Source organism: Diplotaxodon limnothrissa, linkage group LG6 (assembly GCF_057381915.1).
Source record: "Diplotaxodon limnothrissa isolate DT_005_m linkage group LG6, D_limnothrissa_male_GT1.1, whole genome shotgun sequence".
NCBI classification, from domain to species: Eukaryota; Metazoa; Chordata; class Actinopteri; order Cichliformes; family Cichlidae; genus Diplotaxodon; species Diplotaxodon limnothrissa.
Genome location: NC_140601.1, coordinates 34,467,911 through 34,490,155, shown reverse-complemented (window position 1 = coordinate 34,490,155; position 22,245 = coordinate 34,467,911). Strand labels below are relative to the sequence as shown.

The following is a 22,245-nucleotide window of genomic DNA, read 5'->3' as shown; positions in this document are numbered from 1 at the left end:
ATTTTTTTTAAATCCATCTAAATAAAACACACACATGCACGCACACACAGTGACATTTTAGACCTTCTTCAGAATACTGTATATACTATGGGCATCATGGTGCTGATCCAGAATCCTTACATATTTATTACTAGAGCTACAATAATAAAGCAATGAGGAGGGGGAAGTAATAAATATGAAATAATGTATTTATGATGATTCCATTTGTTTCACTATCCACTCTGTGCAGGGGCAAAGCTTATTACATTTTTAAACTGTAGAGATACAATAATTTTACTGCTGTAAAATCCAAATTTTGTCTTATTTAAAATATAAATCTGATATAATCTGCTTCTTAATGTATGTTCTTTAAAATACAGCTTGTGTTTTTTAATATATTATAATTATAATAATTATTATGTGGACATGCATATTAGATCGTTTTTTAGTGAAATATAATCCCTCCAGAAAGGCAGGAAAAGCCCGGAAACTTACTTTAAAACTAAATATGTTTCTAAATACTTTAAAACTAAATATGTTCCCTAAAACGGTGACAGAGCTACAGACCCATGACTGCCAGGTAGCCAGCAGCTATGACCAGCACTACTTGTGCAGTTAATAAAAGGACAGGTAATGTTTGTCGCGCTGTTGCACACACGCACGCTCGTTTGTTTCAGTTCGTCAGCTGCCACAAGACAGCTTACCAACGTGTACGTAATAAGCTAATACTCCTGGGTGCTATACACTACAGTGTACGCTGTACACCTACTTACTGGTTTTGTCGCATCAGTCTGTGTCTCTGAGTTAACTTGTGTTTCTCCTACAGCTCCGGACCGCTAAAAATGCGCGTGCTCTTTGTGAGCTCGTTCCCGGCTCGTAACCAGCGCGTTCTGCCGTCAAGGGCGATCATTGGTTAAATGTGATCATGTGACTGATGCAAGCCAGATCCTTTTATTTAGCAAAACTGTGATTAATAGTTAAATATTATTGTTGAGGGGCACAGACAGGACTCCGCACGCACGCACACACACATAAAAAAAATAATAATAATTTTTTTTTTTAAAAAGTTGCCTCAACAAAAGGGCACTTTGGGCACCCATCAGGAAAGGGGCGGGTGCTCAAGCCCCTCTAGCCCCCCCCCCTCTGCACGTGCCTGCCAGAGGTTGTTGATCAATGGTCATGAGAATTTGCATAATTATAATGAAGGAACTGACCTCCCAGCCCATTGTTCCTTCAGTGGGCTGGTTTCAGTCATTATGCAAATGTTGTGTTTATAAGGTTGGGGAAACTTGCAGTCAGAAGAAGTCACTTGGATGAGTGACGAAACGTTTCTCCCACTAAAAACGCTACGTCCAGATGAACAGAATCAACTTTTGGAGATTTACTTACCTGGATGATTGAACACGCATCAAGACATTACACTGTAAATCTTAAAGCTATAAAAAGCAGTAACGTACACAGTGAATGTTTACATGTTGATTAAATGTGTATTATCACTTATCTAGCGTGGGCGCCCTTGGCTTCTCACACAGCGGTACTTGTTACTGCCGAGGGCACAAAGTTACGCTGAACATGTGATCTGGCGCAATCTGCACGTCAGCGGTTCGATGTGACGTGGTGCTAGAGGCGTTGCCCGGGGCACCCGGTTCAGTGTAAGTCTGAGTTAGAAAACAGGAGGCGCACAGGAGGATTTCATTTGAAGTGTTCTTTAACGATCCAGATACTCCTAAACTTAGGTCTCCTCTCGTTTTTACTTGTTTGGCGCTGCGCTGTTTCCCCTGAGCCCACAGAGATGATCAGAAACGGTCACCACGCTACTAGCGAGCCTCGTGAAGAAGCCGACTGCACGAAACCGGGATCCTCGGCGTGCAGCCCAGAGAAAAGGAAGCGGGTGGTCCGGTTGTGGTGTGATGGCTGGTGAGTGTGTGTACCCGCTTCCAGTTCTTATTATTAGTGTCGACTTATTAAACTCTTCTCCATAGTTTATTGGTCTGATACGCTATTGTTATGCAATCAACAGCAGGGGAACAGGAGGTTTAGCATGCTATTGCTAACTAGCCGCTTGGCAGTTGGTAACTGAGCACCGGGGCTTATCTGTTACTACGATAACCAGCTTAAATAGCGTATTACGTATAGCCAACGCTACATGATGAAATGCGCAGTGTTTAAACTGCGCTAGAAGTTCAACAGAGGTGAATGCTGTGTTGTCAATAATGTTATTAAGCGTTTATTAAGGACCCCGTGTTTCACTGATAAGCTTGAGTTGTGGGGAGCTCCGTTCAGAAAGCTGGGCGTTGTTCCTGAGCGGATCATCACGTTAGACCTCTGAGCCCACCGTTTTTCTTCTCCGGTGATCACATACATGCAGAATAGCTATTAATCATTATGGAGATGTGGACTGTGCTGTAAAATGAAAAGTAGCCTCGATACTTAAAATATCTAACCTTTAAAAAAATAATAATTAGCAATATTGTGTTTAATTTAATGTCGTTTCCGTCCTGTTGCTCTCCTCTGCTCGGGCGGCATTTTTCGGTGTCTGTCTTCCTCATGACACACATTCCTTGGTAAGTTTGGAGCTCGAGCTGCGTTTAAGTTCAGAGAAAAAGTACTTGTTTATATATGGAAGTATAGGTAAAGTTTACAAGAACAACACACGCAGTTTAAACACATACATTTGTTGTACCCCAGTAAAAAAGCCGATTAATGAATAATTAAAAGCACTGAGAGCCTGTACGAAAGTTAAAAATGTTTCGCCCGGCTTGAAACCCGAAAATCTTCTTCCTTGAATGACATCTGTGGTGAACATACTATACTGGTGTTGACTTGTGATAGTTACTAAAAGGTAATGACAGGATATCTTCCAGATGACGACGGTGGTTTTGTTTGATTGTTAATATTTAAACGCAAGCAATTTATGATGATGTTAAACCTGCTTATTTGGCCCACCTGTAGTATATTCACTGCCCACACTTTGGTAATAACTGCACTAGCACTAGTGACTTCTCAGCTTTTGGGATCGATAAAGCATCCATCCCATCTGTCTGTCTATCCTTCCTTCCAATGTCTGGTTTTGGGTCATGGGGGAAGCAGCAGTCTAAGCAGAGATGTTCAGACCTCTCTCTCCCTGTCCACCTCCTCCAGCTCATCTGGGGACAACCCGATGCACTACTGAGTCACCTGAGCGACATAATCTCTCCAGTGTGTCCCGAGACTGAGCTGGAGCTTTCCTTAGGCACGATATGCCCAGAGTACCCTGGATGTGTCTGGAAAGAACCACCTCAAGTCCTTTCACTGTGGATGATAAATACTAATAAATAAGTATATCTTAGCTTTTCTTAAATATGTAATGACTTAATTTACAAAAGTAATTTACAACAAACCTAAACAAACAAAATATTTTAAATGAGTGCAATTATATATAGATCAATAGTATAAAATACAATGATAAAATAAATATCTTAATAAGATAAAAACTCCAGCAAAGCAAAATAAAAACATTAACCTGCATAGAAAGTGTCACATTATTTTTAAAGCGGCTCAGTGTAACAGTGTAAAGTATAGTGACAGAGGAAGCTTGAATTAAAATGTTAAAAGTAGCAAACAGACGATTCTCTGCTCCACAGATGTGTTGCATTGTACAGAGATGCTGCACGAGGCATGAAAGGTTTCCTGCATCTGTCCTTCTTGCAGCAGATCTGAATCTGTCTTAGAAAAAGTTTCTTCGCTGCCTTTCCAACAGTTTGTCATCACAGCTTCATTTGTGTCCAGTTTTCTGCCAGTCACAGAGTCATAAAGTCCAGGGCTATAAATAAAATAACTGGCTTTACCATTAGAGTAAACAGGTGCCACATTCATGATCGAAACATACTGGTGCACACTTTCCTTACAGAAAATGTATGTAAACCTACGCCCATTTAATAAACTCTGCCTGGACAGAAGTGAAACTGATTATTTAAAGGTCAGAGGAACCTCAGACACAACACCTGTGAGTTGTGTTGCCTGCGCGGATGTTAAAATATCTCTTTTTTTTTTCTTTTTTTTCACTGCTGTCCCAGTGAGCATTAGTCATCCTTCTTTTACACGTGCACCTTTATCCCATTAGGAATCCCGTCACGAGCACCTGCAGGTCTGACAGAACTGTTTGTTTATTTTCTGATTCGATCAACTGAGTAACGCCGAGTGCTGCTTTGAACGTATATTTACTCAGGGACACGTAGTTCTTTACGCTGCCTGTCTTGCTGACGGCAACAGACGGGACTTACTTCTAAAACAAACAAGCGTATATCTGTCATTGTTGTGATTTTAAACTCTTCTGCCACAAGCGCATGCTGTGGGGAAAATGCCTGGACCCTTGCTGCGGCTGGACAGAGAGCTGAGTCCTCATTTGTGATGTGTAAATTCTCTCCTGGATTCACTCAGGCAGTCAGTCATGTGGTGGTTATAAATATCTAGTGTACACTTTGTTCGCTGTATTGCAGAAGAGGCGTGTTGGAGTGGTGTGCAGGGCCTGTGGATGTCCTGAGACACAGAAATTATGCATTGACAGGTGAAATATGAGCGTATAGGAGCTCGGGATTCAAATGTTGGCCATGTGCGTTGGCCTCGTGACGGACGGGCGGCCCGACCAGGGTTTACCCTGTCCTCTCACCTGATGACAGCTGGGGGGAGGCTCAGATTCAGTTGTCATTAAGTAAAAATGTTAGTTTCAATGGAAGCTGAAGAAGCATGCTGAGTAGCTTTTCCTTACAGTCGGTATTTTCATGTTAAAATGATAAAATGGCAACAGAAGTTCTTCATAAACTGTGTACTTTTAGTACCTTTAGTCTTAGTTTTTAACTTTTAATCTCAGTCTGTACCTTAATGACGAGTTTTGACACCTCAGTATATATCAGTAAAGCTGTGGTTTGGTGATCATTAGAATAGTTTCTCGGGTTTTTCAGATGGTAGCTCCATAGACACCCTCTGATTCCACATTCACAGTCAGTTTGTTCCATAAGCAGGTCAAAAATATGACATACAAAAGAGCTTCAAGGGTTACTCAAAGTATGCTTCTAAGGTGCAAAGAGTTAAAGGTGAAGCAAAGTGCTCTGTTGAAAGCGCTTCCATTCACCCGGAGTTTGTTTGCCACATTTAGGGCAAAACTGAATTAATAAGCAGCTGAAATGAAAGATCTCTGTGTGAAGACACTTTGTTCAGTTTGCCAGAAACTGTCAAATGGATAAATCTGTCAAATTTCTTGTAAACTTCGTAAAAAAGTTGACAGCAACCACCCACCTCTTCTTTTTTCCCCCCAGCAGTGATACCTGCAGCACGTAGGACTTTATTTTAAAGCTTTAATGGCCCTTTTTTGCCATTTTAGTTTATTAATAAAAGGGGGAGGAAGATCATAGATGGATGTAGTGAAGGAAGACATGCTAGGGTTGATGTGACTGAGGAGGATGCTGGGATAGGGTGAGATGGGGGCAAATGGACCACTTTGGAAAGATGAAATCTTTTTTTTTGTGGGCCAGTTCAAGGTCATAAGTGGCGTTTTGGGGAATATTGGAGTTCTAAAAAATTTTCAGCAGAGGATGAAAGAGTGACCTGGTTTGATCTGCATTTCCTTCCTATTTAAAAGGCAAGTCTACAGAACATTAACTGCACAAGTTGCCAAATAGTAGAAAGCAAATAAACACTGGAATATCGTAGACTTTGTGTCCGTCTAACCTTTCTCCCAGTAACCTTTAGCATTTTTGCTCACTACGACTGTCCGTCAGTTTGTTTTTAGATGGATATAGGCCATGTGATTTAAAGACACTGTCTGGCCCCTGCTGTGCAAGGTCACCAAAATAAAAAAAAGACACGACAAGGTCGTGAAAGGTTGTTTCAAAAGACAGTGATGCTGTGAGCCTGCAGGGCTTCAGACGAAAAGCCTAAAGCTGCAGGGTGCTGGTTACCAAGGCCACACTTGTGTTTTTATTCATTTGTTTGAGCCCTTAATGTATCCATTGTTTTCCACTGTGATGACGTGTCGCCTCTTTCCATCTCCACAGTTATGACATGGTGCACTACGGTCACTCAAACCAGCTGCGGCAGGCCAAAGCCATGGGAGATTACCTCATAGTGGGCGTCCACACAGATGGTAAGACCACAAGTACAGACCCTTTCTTAACCCTGATACAGTGATTAAATATTAATTCCTGACTAAACGGTCGGTCATTCAATGGAAAAATTGTCATTCACTCAGCTGTGTCATGGTTTGAATTTCTCAAATCTCATTTGATGTTATTATAATAATTTTTAAAAAAGCAGAAGGAACCATGGCTGTAGGATGAGCCTGGTATCAAAATGTATGTCAAAATTATATTACATGCTATATGTTATTTTGACCAGCCACCTATCCCACACGGTCATATGACCCTTGACGATGTTAAACAGTGGTTATCATTAAATTTTTTACAGCTAAACGAAAACAAAACTGAGGTTGTCATTTTTGGCAATTTCAATCATATCGACAGCACGTTGGGTACCCTCTCCTCGTATTGTAAAACACATGTAAAAAACCTCGGAGTTTACATTGATGGTTCTTTTAAATTGAATAAGCAGGTGAGTGCAGTAGTTCAGTCCTGTTTTTTTCAGCTAAGACAGCTAGCCAGGATAAAGCCATACCTTCCGGCTGACGTCTTCGAGCGTATCATCCACCTTTTTCTTACTTGCAGATTGGACTACTGCAATTCATTGTATTATGGCCTAGATCATGCCACCATCCATCGCCTTCAGATGGTTCAAAATGCTGCTGCTCGCCTGCTAACCGGTACCAAACGGAGAGAGCATATAACCCCAATTTTAGCCTCTTTACACTGGCTCCCTGTCCCCTACAGGATCCAATTTAAACTCTTACTTTTTGTTTTTAAGTCACTCAACGCCCGAGCCCCCCCCTACTTGTCAGAGCTCCTCTCTGCCTATGCTCCAGGAAAACCCACGAGATCTAGTTCAAAACTACTGTTGTCCATTCCACGGACTAACCTCAAATCTCGTGGTGATAGATCCTTCTCTGTGGCAGGTCCCAGACTTTGGAATAGTCTCCCCTTTAATATTAGATCTGCTCAAACTCTTGAGCAATTTAAATCTTTACTAAAGACACACTTTTACGCTCTGGCTTTTAACACATTATGACCCAAGCATTTTGGATTTATCTGAATTAGTTAGTATTGTTTCAATTCTTCTATTTTATTGTTTCTATTGTTATTATTGTATTACACTGTAGTTTTTAATTTTATTGTTATTGTTAAGCACTTTGTGCAGCATCGGCTGTTGGAAATGTGCTATATAAATAAATCTGACCTTGACCTTGACCTTCAAACGTAAAAGGCACTTAAAAAAAAAAATTGGATCTGGCAGTGAATTACCTGAAAACAGATCAAACATATGCCATGTCTCATGATAGTGATGCTCAAAGTTGATCACAGACATCATTTTTAACAAAAACAAGATTTTAGCTTTAGCTTATGACAGTTCGAGCCGGTGAAAAGGTATTTGAGCTTAAATATGTTTTCCAAGCCCGGAAATCTGATCCGGATAGCTCCGCTGTTTCAGAAGTTATAAGGGATCTAAATGCTGGAAAAATAAGGCAGTTTTAAAGACTGTATAACTCGAATGATATTTGTATTTCAGTGCTTTGCTTAATAGCTGATTCTGAGGGCGTCAGGCGGGGCTGATTTTCTATGGAAAGACTTTAGTCTGTTCAGTCACATCCAGTAACACTTTATCTCTAAATTATAATCAATAAAGTTTTATGGTAGAAGTAAATAAAGATGTTGCTCAATGATTAAACACGGAGCTAACCTTTGTCAGATTTTTCCTGCTTTAGCTGTGAACATCAGAGGCAGACCTTTGATTATAATCAGCTGTTTAATGTGGATGTTTAAGATTTCCTTACTGGAAATGTGTTGGTTGAAATAAAATATAAATGTAACTACATTTATATCTACATTTTTCATTAATAATTCTTTACCTAAAACCCAATTTAAAGCTGAGATCTCCAAGCACAAGGGCCCTCCAGTCTTCACTCAGGAAGAGCGCTACAAGATGGTGCGTGCAATCAAGTGGGTGGATGAGATAGTGGAAGGAGCACCATACGTCACCACCCTGGAGACGTTGGACAAATATAACTGTGACTTCTGCGTTCATGGAGGTGAGTCCGTTTGAATCTCACAGCCTAAAACGTTTGTTGTTACACATTGTCGCTGTGAAAGAATCCTCCCGAGTGACTGGGTTGTGCAGTGCAGGGTTAAGGCACTCGTGAAATCAGAGCTACACCATCTTTTATGTGCCATCTCCACCAGTTTGCTGATGTAGAGGCTGCAGGGTGTCCTTAATGTGCTCCCTGCTTAATCTTTAGGTTGTCTTGCTGGTTTTGTCCATTTTTATCTCAAACAAATATGAGAACTGCTGGACTTTCACACGTCCACATATATCGTTAGCTGATTGCTAATGGACTTACGATGGACAGTTGTAAATTTTAACATTTAGGGGGGTTGGGAAGCGCATCTGTAGCCGGTTCGATCCCCGTACTCTCTGTCCCGGTCGTTGTGTCCTTGGGCAAGACACTTCACCTACCGCCTACTGGTGTTGGCCAGAGGGGCCGATGGCGCGATATGGCAGCCTTGCTTCTGTCAGTCTGCCCCAGGGCAGCTGTGGCTACAACCGTAGCTGCCTCCACCAGTGTGTGAATGCGAGAGTGAATGAATAGTGGCATTGTAAAGCGCTTTGGGTGCCTTGAAAAGCGCTATATAAATCCAATCCATTATATCACTCAACCAGAGTACATGATGTGGGCAGGCTTCAGGATGTGATGTTTATGTTTCCCAGATGACATCACGCTGACGGTAGACGGCAAGGACACATATGAAGAGGTCAAGCGAGCAGGCCGTTACCGGGAATGTAAGCGCACTCAGGGCGTCTCCACCACTGACCTGGTGGGTCGTATGCTTCTCATGACCAAAGCCCACCACAGCAACATAGTGAGTTTACGTGGTTGTCTTTGGCGTGTGGATAGCTGTTGTTTATTTTATTGTCAGCCTAATCTTTTCCTCTCTGCAGGATAACCCAGATTATCAGCAGCATACGGACAACTTTGGAAAGGTAAATGTCATTTACTTTTAGTTTCAAGGGTTTGTGATATTTGCTAGTCTTTGCTCATCATCCCGACGATAGGAATGTGTCAGAGGCGTTCAGTGCTGTTTATATGTCACCTTTAAGGGTCCTAAAGGCCACAGTCCCTGGACAGGAGTTTCTCAGTTCCTGCAGACGTCCCAGAAAATTATCCAGTTTGCCTCAGGAAAGGAGCCTCAGCCCGGAGACACCATCATCTATGTGGCTGGAGCGTTTGACCTCTTCCGTATCCTTATCACATGAAAAAAAAAAAACAGAGCTGAGTTATGAACAAAGAGATTTCTGTGGTGAACATGTTGTTGTAGCTGTTTCCTTGACGACAGCATCTCTGCAGACATCGGCCATGTTGACTTCTTAGAGATGGTATATAAACAGGCGGAGCGGCCGTATGTCATCGTAGGTCTACACTTCGACCAGGTACATCTCAAGATTGAAAAATCTATTCCCCCCTGCTGCGTCAGCAGCTTTCAGGAGAAACATTTGGAACAAGTTAAATTAACAGAAGCTCACAATTAAATAGAAGTAATGGAAACTAAAGTCCTTAATGACTCTAGTCAAACTTTTGGGGAGAATTGAACGTGAAAATGAGCCTTGTAACTGCTGGCTGAGTCAGTTATATTAATAAGGGTTCTTATTTAAGACCAGGATTGACTAAAGTGCATTTTGATCCATCTGCTCATTTTCAGATGGCCACTCTTCCCAACATTTCATCCAATTTTGAAGAAATTGTGCTCCTATAAATAAATTGAATCGTGTTTTGCTGTGTAAATTTCACATCTTATTATCTCTATTAGAACTTTTGACCTCTATTTTTTTTTCTTTTTTTGTTTTGTTTTGTTGATTTTTGTTGATCAAACTCGGGAACAGCAGTCAGCTCTTTTCATTGTCACATTTAGAGGAAGCATAAGAAATAAGAAAGCAGTTTTGCTACTGTCACATCCGTATCTGAGATAAATATTTGAAAAGGAAGAGCATCGAGGTAATCACTGATCTCGTCCTGTTCTTCAGGAAGTGAATCGCTACAAGGGGAAGAACTATCCGATCATGAACATCCACGAGAGGACCCTGAGCGTCCTCGCCTGCCGGGTGAGTTCGCATAAGAGAAATGTTCATAACAGCGAGATGTTTTTTGTGCCCCGCATAATCACACACTGAACTTGGCTAAGCGCCATTCATTCCTCCTGATCAGCTATCAGTCAGGAACAATAAGTCTCTGTGCCCCTTCTGCATCATGTGTTGGTGTTACCTACGAGAGTGTTACACAGTCTATAAAAGCATTAAGTCGCTCCGCTCTGTCATCAGTTTTTACCAGAGGTTGTTCACTGAGCTGTAGAAGCATACTGACCTTTGAGGTCTCCTGTAAAAGGTTTTTGGTTAAACTGTGATGTGTAAGCAGAAATGCACAGATGTGATACTGCCATTATAAGGTTAATCATTTAATAACTTTTCCTCTCACTGGTCTCTGTGTGTCTGCAGTATGTGTCAGAGGTGGTGATTGGTGCTCCCTATGCAGTAGGCAAAGACCTGCTGGATCATTTTAAGGTGAGTTGTAAATGTGTGGCGCCCCCTGGTGGTATGAGATGTGTTAAACATGCTGAAGTGGTTAACCATTATCATTTCAAAAATGTGTATAGAAATCGGTTTGATAGCCTTGTATGTGATCACTGAGTTTCAGATAAATCTGATTTATATAGGAGCTGTTTATATACAAAAAAATAAGGAGATAAAAGGATGTTTCTGTATTTTGTCATGGTTTAATCGAGTGTGTTTGAATGTACAGGTGGACCTAGTGTGTCATGGGAAGACTGAGGTACTTCCAGACAAGGATGGGGTGGATCCCTACGCTGTGAGTACACTGTTAATAAACACTGTGAAGATATTGTGTCACAGATGCACAAGGATTCACTGACGATCCAGTTAAGTCCTTTTTTAAAGTGGTTTGGCGATAGCAGGCAGGCAGCCTGATGGGAAGTACTTTAGTTAAATCCAGAGTCTCCACAAAGCCTCCATCCCTTACGATTATTCTTTTTTCCTTTCTCACATTTTCTGGACAAGCACTCGTGGCAACGGACAAAAAAACAATAAAACAGAGAAAGAAATAGTTTGAGGTTAGTCAGAGATAATCCTTGACCAATGTGGGCAGTGAGTATATCGCAGAGATGAGCAGCACAAATTCCTCTGAGAGGGCGTCTCAGCTCTCCCTTCGAGACAGGCTGAGGAGCTGAGTCACTCAGGAGGGACTCAGTAGAGCTGCTACCCCTCAACACTAAAAAGAGCTGTCATGGTTCAGACATCTGACCAGTAAGTGCTGGATACCTCTTAGGTGAGACGTTTTGGGAAAGGCCACACCCAGAACATGATGGAGAGATTATGTCTCTCAGCTGAATTGGGAACACCTTTGTTCTCCCTGGAGAGCTGGAGGAAGCAGCCAGGGAGAGGAAGGTCTTAGCATTTCTGCTTAGACTGCTGCTGCCCAAATCCATTTAAGCAGGAGAAAGGGATTTGATCCATCCATTAGGAGTTATGTGCTCAAAGCTAAGATGAGCATAAAAATCACTTTGTCTTGATCTGTTTTCACACGTGTACTACAGCCCTGGACTTTTACAGAGGTCACCAAACAAAAGGTGCATGTGGAAATGCAAATATCAGACGCAGCCAGGTCAGACATTGAATGGACTTTAACCTTTGCAGCTATGAGCAAATACCACAGCAATTTGTGCAGTAGATTCCAGGCTTGTGAGTGTCATGTGCAGTGCACACCCTGCACAGGCAGCTGCCTCATCTAAACCAAACACTTTTCTCATAAATCAATCTAAAGCTGGCTATTTCCTGCTGTGTACTACATGTTAAGGAAGGACAACTTTGGAAAAATATCCTGATCTGATTCACTTCTTCAAAGTTTATCTATTCAAGACTTTTCATGGTCCTGAATCAAATCATGAGTCCGCCACAATCGTTAGATTCGATGAATGATAGGTGCTTCACTTTGGATTTAAACCATTAACCCATCTGGCCTGAAGTGGCAGTATGGAGCAAAATATCTGCTAGTTGCTTTATTCTGATCAGTTATGTTTTTGCCCCCTCAGGAACCAAAGAAGAGGGGGGTATTCAGGGCTATTGATAGTGGGAACAATCTCACTACTGATGACATCGTCCAAAGGATCATTGAAAACAGGTCGGGGACTCGTCGCTTCTCTGGGTCTTCATTTTCTGTATTTATAAATCTGTATCTTCATCCTTTGTTTACTAATCGGTCTTTTCTTGTTAACAGGCTGCAGTTTGAAGCCAGGAACCAGAAGAAAGAGGCCAAGGAGATGGCAGTGATTGAAGCAATGAAGAAAAGAGAGCAGAAGCAGCAGGGCGAAGCTCCAGCTCAGACTGCTCACTAATAAAACGGCAAGCACGGCCCCAGAGTCTGTTTTACTCGTCCACGGACTCTCAGGTTTAAGAGCATGGACCCGGACAGAGTCCATACAGTCCTCAGCTGGGCCTGGCTATTCGGTTTCTCTGCTAGTCCACTGAGTGCAAAATCCTGCTTTGAATATTTTGGTGAATCAGCGTGCTTATCAGTATGGACTGCTCCAGCCTAAAGGGTTTAGGATAGATCCAAAAAGTCCAAAAACCCACTAAGACCTTAATCTGCAGCATCCCTTTACTCTTCCTCCACAGAAAACGTTTATTTTCTGTTGTGCACTGTTTTTGTCCATGAAGTCACACACTACATGTCCCCGTATAGGTGTAGAAATGGTATGTTAATTTTGTAAGTATCCTTAACTTATTGACACAGTGTTGATGTCATTGTCGGTTATGTTTTTAGATTTTTAACCAGCTTAGTTTTAACGATCATTCTTAAAATTATCATCAGCACGGTTGAATGTACTTTGTTTTTAAGTAATTTTCATCCATTTAATTTGTAGATCTCACTTTTTAAAAAAAAAATCAGTCCTAAAAATATATCTTTTAAACGATCTGTGAGTGGTCGAATAGTTTTAACTACCTGAATTTGCACCAAGTGTGTGTGTGTGTGTCTGCGCGTGCGTGTGTGTATGTGTGTGTGTGTGTGTGTGTGAGTGTGCATTGAATGAGGTCACTGAAGGTGTGTTTGGTCTATACTAGAATAGTGCCTCAAAAGCTATAACTAATGTAAGGGCTGTTAATTGTCTCATTGTCTGATTCCACAAACTACAGCATATCTGCAGCTACTCCTGTTTCTGTTTATAAGGAATGTGTTGGAGAAGATGGGATTTTTTTTGTTTCCCTACTTCAGGAGACAATCCAAGAAGTCATGTGAACATAAAGTCCGTTGCTTTTCCTGTCTTTGTATGGGGAGCATTAAAGGTGAATTGTCTCAGTTAAAATATTTGCTTTATTTAATAAATAACAATGTGGCAAAAGCGTGGTTTTTAATTTCATTTTATTAAGTTTTATTAAATAGTGCCTGCTGATTTAAAAAACAAAGAAACACACAAAAAAAAACGGTCCTTAACCACTCGTTTCAAGATGCTTTACACAATGCAGATACTGAAAAAGACGTAATTCTATGGAAAAAAACAAACAAACAATGCAGTGATTTGCAAATTTCATAAAATCACAATAGAAAACGTTAAATGTTTAAACTGAGAAACACAATTTTAAGAAAAAATATTTTCACACATTTCTTCCCATGATTCTCCAAAATCTTGATTTGGTGAAAGATCTGGACTGTAGGCAGCGACTGGACTCTTCTACTGGGAGGCCTTGCTGTTGTCATGAATGTATTTTAGCGTTGTTGCTGAAATGTGAACGACCTTCCTTAAAAAAGGCGACCGGATGAGGGCATATGTTGCTCTAAAACTTGTGTATCCCTTTCAGCACTGATGTCTTTCCAGAAGTAAAAGCTGCCAATTCTATAGACATTAATGCACTCTGTCAGCTTTGGAACCAAGTGCTGATAACAAGCTGAAGGCAGCATCCATGTTTCTCAAAAGGAATTTCTAGTTTTGATTCGTCGGATCACAGAACAGTTTTTCACTTCACCTCAGCCCATTTTAAATGAGCTTTGACTCAGAGAAGACTGCAGTCTAAGGGATTGGCCACATGGGATGGGTCGAAGTACCCTTGCACTCTGAGAGTGAAGTTGGTAATGCACTATATGGATAAAAGTATTAAGTCACACCTCTTAATCATAGTTTTCTCAGGTTCGGTCTGGGCCTGTTAGATCCAATGAAAGGAAATCTTATTGCATGAGCTTAATTTTTTTGTGATAATTATATGCTTTTAACTTTGTGGGAATACGTTGTGGAAACCCCTTTTTCTGTTGCAGCATGACTATGCCCCACTGCACAAAGCAGGGATCATAAAAGCAGGGCTGAATGAGCTTGGTGGAACTTGATTGGCCTGCATAGAGCCCTGACCTCAGCTCTATCACACACCTCTGGGATGAACTAGAACAGAGATGTCTGACCTTACACATCCTCTTCTGGATGAATATGCAAAGCTTTCCACAGACATAATCTGAAATTATGTGGAAAGCCTTCCCAGAAGAGTGGAAACTGTCACAGCTGTAAACACAGGACTGATTTAGAATGGGATGTTATAAAAGCTCCTGTAGGTGGCCGTCTGTCTTTATCGTTAATCATACTATGAACACATTAAGATATGATGGGGCCTGAACATTCACGCCTTTGTATCTATGATGAAGGATTTTAAATCCAATTCTGGATTTAAAGTTGAGTGAAGAGACATATGAGCTCTGTGGTGTTTTGGATTAACTAAAGGCTTTTCAGGGAGCTTTTGGGACAGTCTAACGATAGTGAATTATGATAGTCCTGCCTCAAAGCAACAAATACATGAACTACTTTTTCAAGTTCACCCTGAAAGAGGATGTTTCTAATTTTAGCCATGTTGCACAGATGAAAGAAAGCAGCCCTACTTGTGCATTTGATGTCTGTATTACCGCTGCCACATAATGTGTGCTGCCTGATGACAGAGCGTGGTCAGCACATAGTCACGGTTCACTGAGGCGGTGAAATGAGGCCACAGCCACTCAGAAACAAATAACTCACATGGTTACCATCCAGCCACCCTCAGATCTGACCAAAGACTGCAAACCTTCACATAAAAAACAGTAAATCTTTAATCAGCAATCCTCAGTGTTCCCGAGGAGTTTGGGCATCACTCTGGACATCACACATAGAAGCTCTGTTTGATCTAACTTTCAGAGCTCTGTACGGATGCTGAAGGTTTGAAAACACATGGACTTTATTCCACATGTTGAGTTATTGAGGCACTCAACCAAGAGGAGATACACTTGGTTTGTGGAAATAATGCCAGTGGCTTTTCATCCAGAAAACATCTCACAAATTAGACATTCTGGAGGAAATTGTTTTTATGCTTTAAGAGTGATACAAATAACATAAAATAATACTTACAATAAAGGAAACACATAAAAGAAATCAGACTAATCAATATTTTAGTGTCTTTCAGTCACTAGGCTCACTTCAGGCTCTGACTTACCTTCATTCGGCTTTTGATACTTTCCAACTAGCACCCTTTAATCACAGACTTGATTTAAATGCAGAAAAGAATTATTGTATAAGTATAATTATGGTTTTCTCCACACTGACCATCCTGCAATTAAAACTTTAAATGGCATCAGCCTTATTCCTGCTGAGTCCAACAAAAACATGGAGCTTTGTATTAGTTCAGTCAGGCCGTGAAGTCGGTGCCAGCCCACATCAGTCAGTGGCTCAGCTGACACCTTTCTACACATCTCACTGGCAAATCTGAATTAGGGTGTGCTATTTAGCTTGTTTCTTGAACATGGTTACGGTGTATCTGCGAGCCACTTTGCAACCCACACTTCCATTTCCTCCTTTCATGGCTGTATCTGCCTGAATCAGTGTTCTGCACTGGCTCTCGCTGTGGCTTCCCATGCCAAATATGAATCACTGCAGACACACATAGCAATCTTTTGTCTATAGCGGCCCTGGCTAAAGCAGGAATTTAGCTCAAGAGCTACAACAGCAGACTTTCATTTGAGATTTATATCCAACATCTGGCTGAGAAAGTTAAAAATTAAACTTCTTGGATTGAATAAAAGGATGTCTGTCTTCTCCAACCTTTTAAGGTATTGTTAAGTCAGCCGTCATGTCTCTCCTCAACTATGAAGATATTCTGTATGGTCATGCAGCCTAAACAAGACTCCAGCACCCAACCCCTCCATGCCATAGTCCAATTTATAAAGATCTGCTGTTTATCATGAAAGCTGTCATTTAAGCCTTCCAGTAAACCAGTAAATATACATTTACTGTTGTGAAACAGGACTCCATCATTCCTTTAGAGAGTTTAAAACTATTATGGAATCCTGTGATCTTTGTAATAATGTATTGTTTATACTGTTTTTCTTTTCAGGTATAAGTAGGGTGACTATATCCCAACAAACTAAATGTGGGGCAAGCACTGTGTTTGTGTGAGACAAGATGGGACACGTCGACACTCCTAAGAGATATGAAATAAAAATTCAGAATGTGTGAATTTTATTTCACAGTTATTTCCTCTGCTCTTCTGCCTGGTAGCAGGCTTCTTTTTAGCTTTCAGTTTGGAGGTATCCATAAATTGGCATACCTTTTTTATTTTAACAATATCTGCTCATTTTAGCAGTTTTTTTTATCCAAATATGACCCATATACCGTGTCACTACACACTGCATTTTCCTCCTATGCAAAATTTAAAAGTGACTCAAGCAAGAAAAGGAGAAAAAAACTCTCAGCATATGTCATTACTTTTTCATTTGTGTGAGCTTTCATTATATTCAGCAATAACAATATGTTTTATTCAGCTCTGCAGAGGTTTTGACTTTTTGGTCCCTTTAACTTTCCCTGATGATGAGTACGCCATTAGACAGGCTGACCTTCTTCTGACTTGAATAAAAAGCCTTTCTTTCATATGCAGTGAGTAAAAGCCAGGCGTGAGGAATGTGCGTGTCCTGCAGAATCAGTCGAAAATGTGCAACATTGACTCAAAATGTGGGACAGATAGAAAAAGACTCAATGTTGCACAGTCTCTCACAAAGAGGGATATTTGATCAGCCTAGGTACAAGTTGTCTCAATGAGATCGTCTGATCAAATGAAATTTGAACTAATATAAAGGCAAAGTATTCAATTAAAATGTCTTCATATTGAACAGCTAAGTTTTTTTTAATGGAAAATAATAATTTTAAATTCATACAAAGGCTTTTTCATTTAGAAACCACTCGTTATTTCTAAATGCTCCAAACACTGATATGAAATAGTTCGCATTTCACAGTAGAAGTGTTTTTATGGTTACAAACACCCTTTTGTTTTGTTGCACAACCTGTTAAACCACGTATCTGTTTCTCTCTTTTAGGAGGCGGATTTTGACGAGCTCATAAACTGTAAATCCCAGCATGCCTTTGCACAACCTAACATGATAACTGAATATACCTGAAACGTCCTACCTGTGCGTCATCGCGACGTTACGCAAGTCGATTGTGTTTTTGTAGGCTACAATTAAAGTAAGTGTTAACAGCTGAAAAGTAAAGAGAAATTAGGTCTATAATGTAGTAAGTGGAGTTTTTTAATTACGTCACGCCTATTTTATTTTTCATGAACAGGTGAAATACACAGAGTAACAGCAGCACTTCAGCACGTCGCTTCGCAGGAAGTCCAAAGGATTTCCATCTGGGTTGCGGGCAGCAGGGGGCGGAGGTAGTGTTTTTCTTTTTTTGGATGAGTTGGGGTCTTTGCCAAGGCGGCAGGACAGAGTTTGAACTGCTGCGGCGGAAAGCGGCCGAGCAGATTTGCGGTTTCTCTCTTTTTGTTTTTTAACGCCCAGGACAGGCGCTGAAACCTGACGCTAACTGGGGGGGAAAGCGCTTGTGGCTGTGCGTAAAATCAGTTTTGTCTCGAAAGTTTGAAATAACTCTTGGAAGTTTGAAGAAGGTTGTTTTGGCAATGGCCTGGACTTTTTTCTTTGCCGAGGTAACTCCTCTTTTCGCTCTGCCGGTTTAGTTTTGGAGTAGAGGCAGAGCCCGAACTCGGAATATGCAGCTTGTAGAAAGAAAGTCGGACTGATCCCAGGTTGGATTGCCCTGCTTTTGTTTTCTCTCTGGCCGGGCTCGTGGAGGAGATGCGCGCTCAGGATGGGACTGTGCCTCGGTACCGAAGTTACAGAAGAGCAGAAGAAGGCGAGGATACACAGCGCCAAGATAGACAGAGAACTTTACGAATCTGCCAAGCGGGAGATGAACGTGGTTAAAATACTCATTCTTGGTGAGACTGACAGCTTTAAATGAACCCAGCTGTTGATGATTTTAGTTTAAAATAACTCAGATATTCCATGTAAACTTTAATTTTTGAAGCACAAATCCTACTTTGACACCACACTTTGATTTTATAGATAACTTTTACAAATAAAGCCCGATCACAGTTGAACACACAGTAAAACAAGTTTTAAAACACTTTTTTAACCATCTCACGTTCTCCTACAGGTGCAGCAGAGAGCGGCAAAAGCACTTTGGTGAAACAGATGAAAATCATCCACAGTAATGGCTTCACCAAGCAAGAGCTGTGCACCTTCAAGGTGAGAAACACTCTCACGCTCACCCTGCCTGTGTTTTTATCAGTTTATTAGCATATAGTGCTTCCACTAAGCTCTTGTAGAGAATCTAAACAAATGCATGACTTCAAAAGATCAGTATCACGTGTGGGGTTAGAGCACGGGTGTCATCTATAAGGCCCGAGGACCAGAACCTGGAACGGCAAAAACTCAAATCCGGCCTGCTGGACAGTTTTGCAAACATGATAGAGGGCATAAAATGTAAGTTTTACAGCTTTTCCTGCTGATAAAGACCTCTCCAGTGATTCATACCACAGCACAGACGTTAAGTAAAAGAGAAATGATTAAATGGCAGAAAAGTTCCCTTTTTTCACTTTCTACTATAGAAATCTTGGTTAAAAAAATTTCATCAATCATAAAAAACTTTGCTTATACACACAGGCCACTGTGGGCAGTGAGCTACCAAAAACGTTTCTGTAATTTTATGCATTTATCATCTAGAAAAAATGAGATGTACTTTCATATTATTTAATTAATTAATTAAAAAAGCCATTGCTCTTCCTTATTCTATATTAAAATATCTCAGGAATTAAGTATGTAGTTAAACATCTTTGCAATGACAAAAGGGGGAGTTTCATTCGTCCAGCTCACTTAAGATGAAAGTGGTCTGTATGTGGCCCTCAATGTAAAATGAGTTTTTCATCCCTGATTTGGAGTCTAGTTTCCTTTCAGGTAATAACATGACTTCGACAAAGAGCTGAGATTATGCTGCAGACACAGGAATGCATTTCAGTTTTTTTTTTTTTTTTTTAATGATTAGAGAAGAGATAGAGATGAGATGGAAAATGAAAGCAAAGCCTGGCTTTCCTGCAGGGGGGGAGATATCTCATGATACCCAGGATCAGGCACAAGTTGGTATGCAGTGATTTGGCTCACATCTGCTCTTCCTTCTGTTTGTGTGAGAGTGACTGAAAGCCAAATTCCTCTGTTGTACTAGAGGTTGGGATGGGGAGGGGAGAATGGAAACGGTTCAAAACACACACACAGTTTTTTCTCCCATTAGCTTGTTTTTAATGAGGGCTTATCCTCTTTGACCTCTTCTCTTATTGTTTTTCCTGATTTTTACTTTGCTGTACTTTGCCCTTCTCATTCTCTTGCTTCTCCTTGCTGTGTTTAATGATGTGATGACAGGAAGGGTCTTCATCATGCTTCAGTTACCTGTTCTGTCTCCCAGCAATAACAGTCCTGTCAGTGGAAAAGTCTGACAGTCAAACCTCTTTTTAGATTGTGAAACAGACCACGAAGCTGAAAAGAAAGTTAGGAGGCTGGAGTTTTTCTTGAACCAGTGCTGACTATAGTATTCATTTAAAATAAGTTAACCGTGTGTGTGTGTGTGTGTGTGTGTGTGTGTGTGTGTGTTGGAGAGGGGAGGGGCGTCCCCTTGATTTGCAATAACTTCGGGAGCAGTTAATTGGCCAGGATCAGCTACTGTCCACTAATGCTTTATGGCCACAGACTGTATATAAAAGATGGACATGGCTAGGGTTTTTGGGGGGGGGTTTTTTTGGGCTCAGAAGTGACCGTGTCTTAGCTATAGAGAAATGTGTCTTCATGCTAGCTTGTAAACTTGCTTTGTAATGCTGTAAAGTTGGGGATTTTTAATGTGGGAGTCTTTGTTTTGGGAATTTACCTCAAGTGGCCACTTGAGGAAATGCAGTTTTTTGGGTTTTTTAAATTTTACTTTTATCAAAACACAGAAAGGAGAAGAGAGTCAAGAAACTGAGTGTGAGTCTGCAGAGGTACTGTCTGCCTGACAGGGCTTTGTATGTTCACACAGACAGAATACCAACAGTACAGTTGGTTTAATGTAGGTATACATTAATGAGGCTAATCCATATACTATGCTTCATTCAATTTTTTTTATTTTTGGCAGGTACAATCCTCCATACATCATTTTTTGTTTCATAAATACATATTTGATTTCAGCGTTACTTTGCATACATGCTTCAACACATTTTGAGTTCCAGTTGCACCTCTCTTTTGTCATTGCCGGTGTCAGTTGGGTTTGGTTTTGTTCTCAGGTGACGCCCTTATTTTAAAGTGGAAAAATGACACCAACCCACAATCCTGCTCTTCCGCCCCCCTCCCTTCCCCTGTCGTCCCAGCCTCCCACAGCAAACAAAAACACGCCCTCTTCTCTCTCACACACATGCACAAAAATACACAGATGAGCTCATCGCTCTTTCACCTATTGTTTCACATGTGTTTGTTTATCTCTGACACATTGCCCTCTATTTGGAATAAGAGTCCGTGCTTCCATCAGTACAGTAGTAAACACCTCAACCCTGCCTTGACCTGAACAGATTATCCCTGCTCCACTTTGTTTTTTCTCTGATGAAATATCATCTGAAGCAAAAGCCAGAAAGGCATTAAGAAAACATTCCTACATTTCTCTGCGTGGCTCTTAGGTTTGGGTTGTGTTAGGACCATGACAGGACAGCCTGTTTAGAAGTAATAAGTGGAGGAAAGGTAGGACGTGGGCTCCTCTTTGTTTCATCCCTCTTTTATTTGCAGCCCAAGGCCGTGGTGTGGTTTTTACTTTGGACATGCCGACGGGCAGACATTTTTTCCTTTTGTTCCCTTCCAGTGCACACAGCTCTGTTTTTCTGTGTGTGTGTGTGTGTGTGTGTGTGTGTGTGGGTGCACTGTTGATGTAGTAGTTTTTATCAACTGAATTCGTATTTTTGAGCCTGTAATCTCGTCTGTTGACTCAGGTGTTTCACTAAGAACCTTTGTCAAGGACAAGTTGCTGGAGAAATGCAATAAATCTTTGAGCTTTTTCCTCAAATGTGACTACAAAGCCTGCAAGCAGACTCATGCTACACTCTTATACTTAGTTACTCATTGTTAAAAGAAAAGTTGGTAGTTAATGATTAAATATCAGGCCGCTGCCAGTTAAGTCACATTCTTTGTCGTGGTTTGCTCTGACACGAGACATGTGCTAATGGCTGTTAATTTTCTGTGCTCAGTGAGCTGATCCAAACGCCGAGCTGGACCAGGACAATAGTTCAGTGTAACTGGACGGATTTAGCGATTATGTTGTTGTAATGGGACTCATAATGTCTTTGCTGACGCACAGTGCAACACAAAGTTTCCGTAATACTTTGAACTGCTGAATCTAGCTGGAAACAGAGGTTCAAAAGGTGTAACAGGCTCTGTGGATTTCTATCTGGTGGACTTCCTTTCAAAAGGACACACAGACACACACACTGGTAAAAACAAGGTGTCACTTTACTCCTTGAGAGGTGAGGTAAAGCTGATAAAGCTTCGGCAAGCGCGTACGCTAAATTGGATACGATACAGAGAAGATTAGCATGGCCCCTGCGCAAGGATGACACGCAAATTCGTAAAGCTGATAATGAGTTCAGATTACCATACAGTGACTCCTGTAGGCTGCAGGGTATGTGCTCTGTACTGATTGGTCAAATGCTCTGAAATGGTTAACAGTTATCACTTGAAAAGACAATGAGATATAGTGATATCTGCACACAAAG

At 41.0% G+C, this 22,245-nt stretch overlaps 2 protein-coding genes and 1 non-coding gene across 3 annotated transcripts in view; all 3 read left to right on the top strand.

The window, feature by feature from the left end:
- The first annotated feature begins 1,618 nt into the window (after positions 1 to 1,618).
- pcyt2 (phosphate cytidylyltransferase 2, ethanolamine) lies at positions 1,619 to 13,516 on the top strand. Its single transcript, XM_085355092.1, has 12 exons — positions 1,619 to 1,896; positions 6,012 to 6,100; positions 7,991 to 8,152; positions 8,830 to 8,981; positions 9,061 to 9,102; positions 9,220 to 9,358; positions 9,467 to 9,549; positions 10,141 to 10,218; positions 10,609 to 10,674; positions 10,913 to 10,978; positions 12,219 to 12,307; positions 12,404 to 13,516. Exons 1-12 carry the CDS (start codon positions 1,772 to 1,774, stop codon positions 12,519 to 12,521), a joined length of 1,209 nt encoding a protein of 402 aa, XP_085211218.1. The 5' UTR covers positions 1,619 to 1,771; the 3' UTR covers positions 12,522 to 13,516.
- Positions 13,517 to 18,108: 4,592 nt separating this feature from the next.
- Positions 18,109 to 22,245, top strand: part of gnav1 (guanine nucleotide binding protein (G protein) alpha v1) — a 33,511-nt gene continuing 29,374 nt past the window's right edge. Inside the window, exons 1-2 of the mRNA XM_085356275.1 lie at positions 18,109 to 18,405; positions 18,624 to 18,715. Coding sequence (XP_085212401.1) covers positions 18,276 to 18,405; positions 18,624 to 18,715 — 222 coding nt within the window. The 5' untranslated portion in view covers positions 18,109 to 18,275. The remainder of the gene's footprint in view (positions 18,406 to 18,623; positions 18,716 to 22,245) is intronic.
- Positions 22,014 to 22,117, top strand: LOC146631023 (U6 spliceosomal RNA). The gene has a single exon (XR_014906297.1). It is a non-coding gene; the product is annotated as a U6 spliceosomal RNA (small nuclear RNA).

Coding starts and splice junctions, on each gene's coding strand:
- pcyt2 (XM_085355092.1), top strand. CDS start 1,772: ATGATCAGAAACGGTCACCACGCTACTAGCGAGCCTCGTGAAGAAGCC. Junction 1,897..6,011: donor CGGTTGTGGTGTGATGGCTG/GTGAGTGTGTGT, acceptor CCATCTCCACAG/TTATGACATGGTGCACTACG. Junction 8,153..8,829: donor TGACTTCTGCGTTCATGGAG/GTGAGTCCGTTT, acceptor TATGTTTCCCAG/ATGACATCACGCTGACGGTA.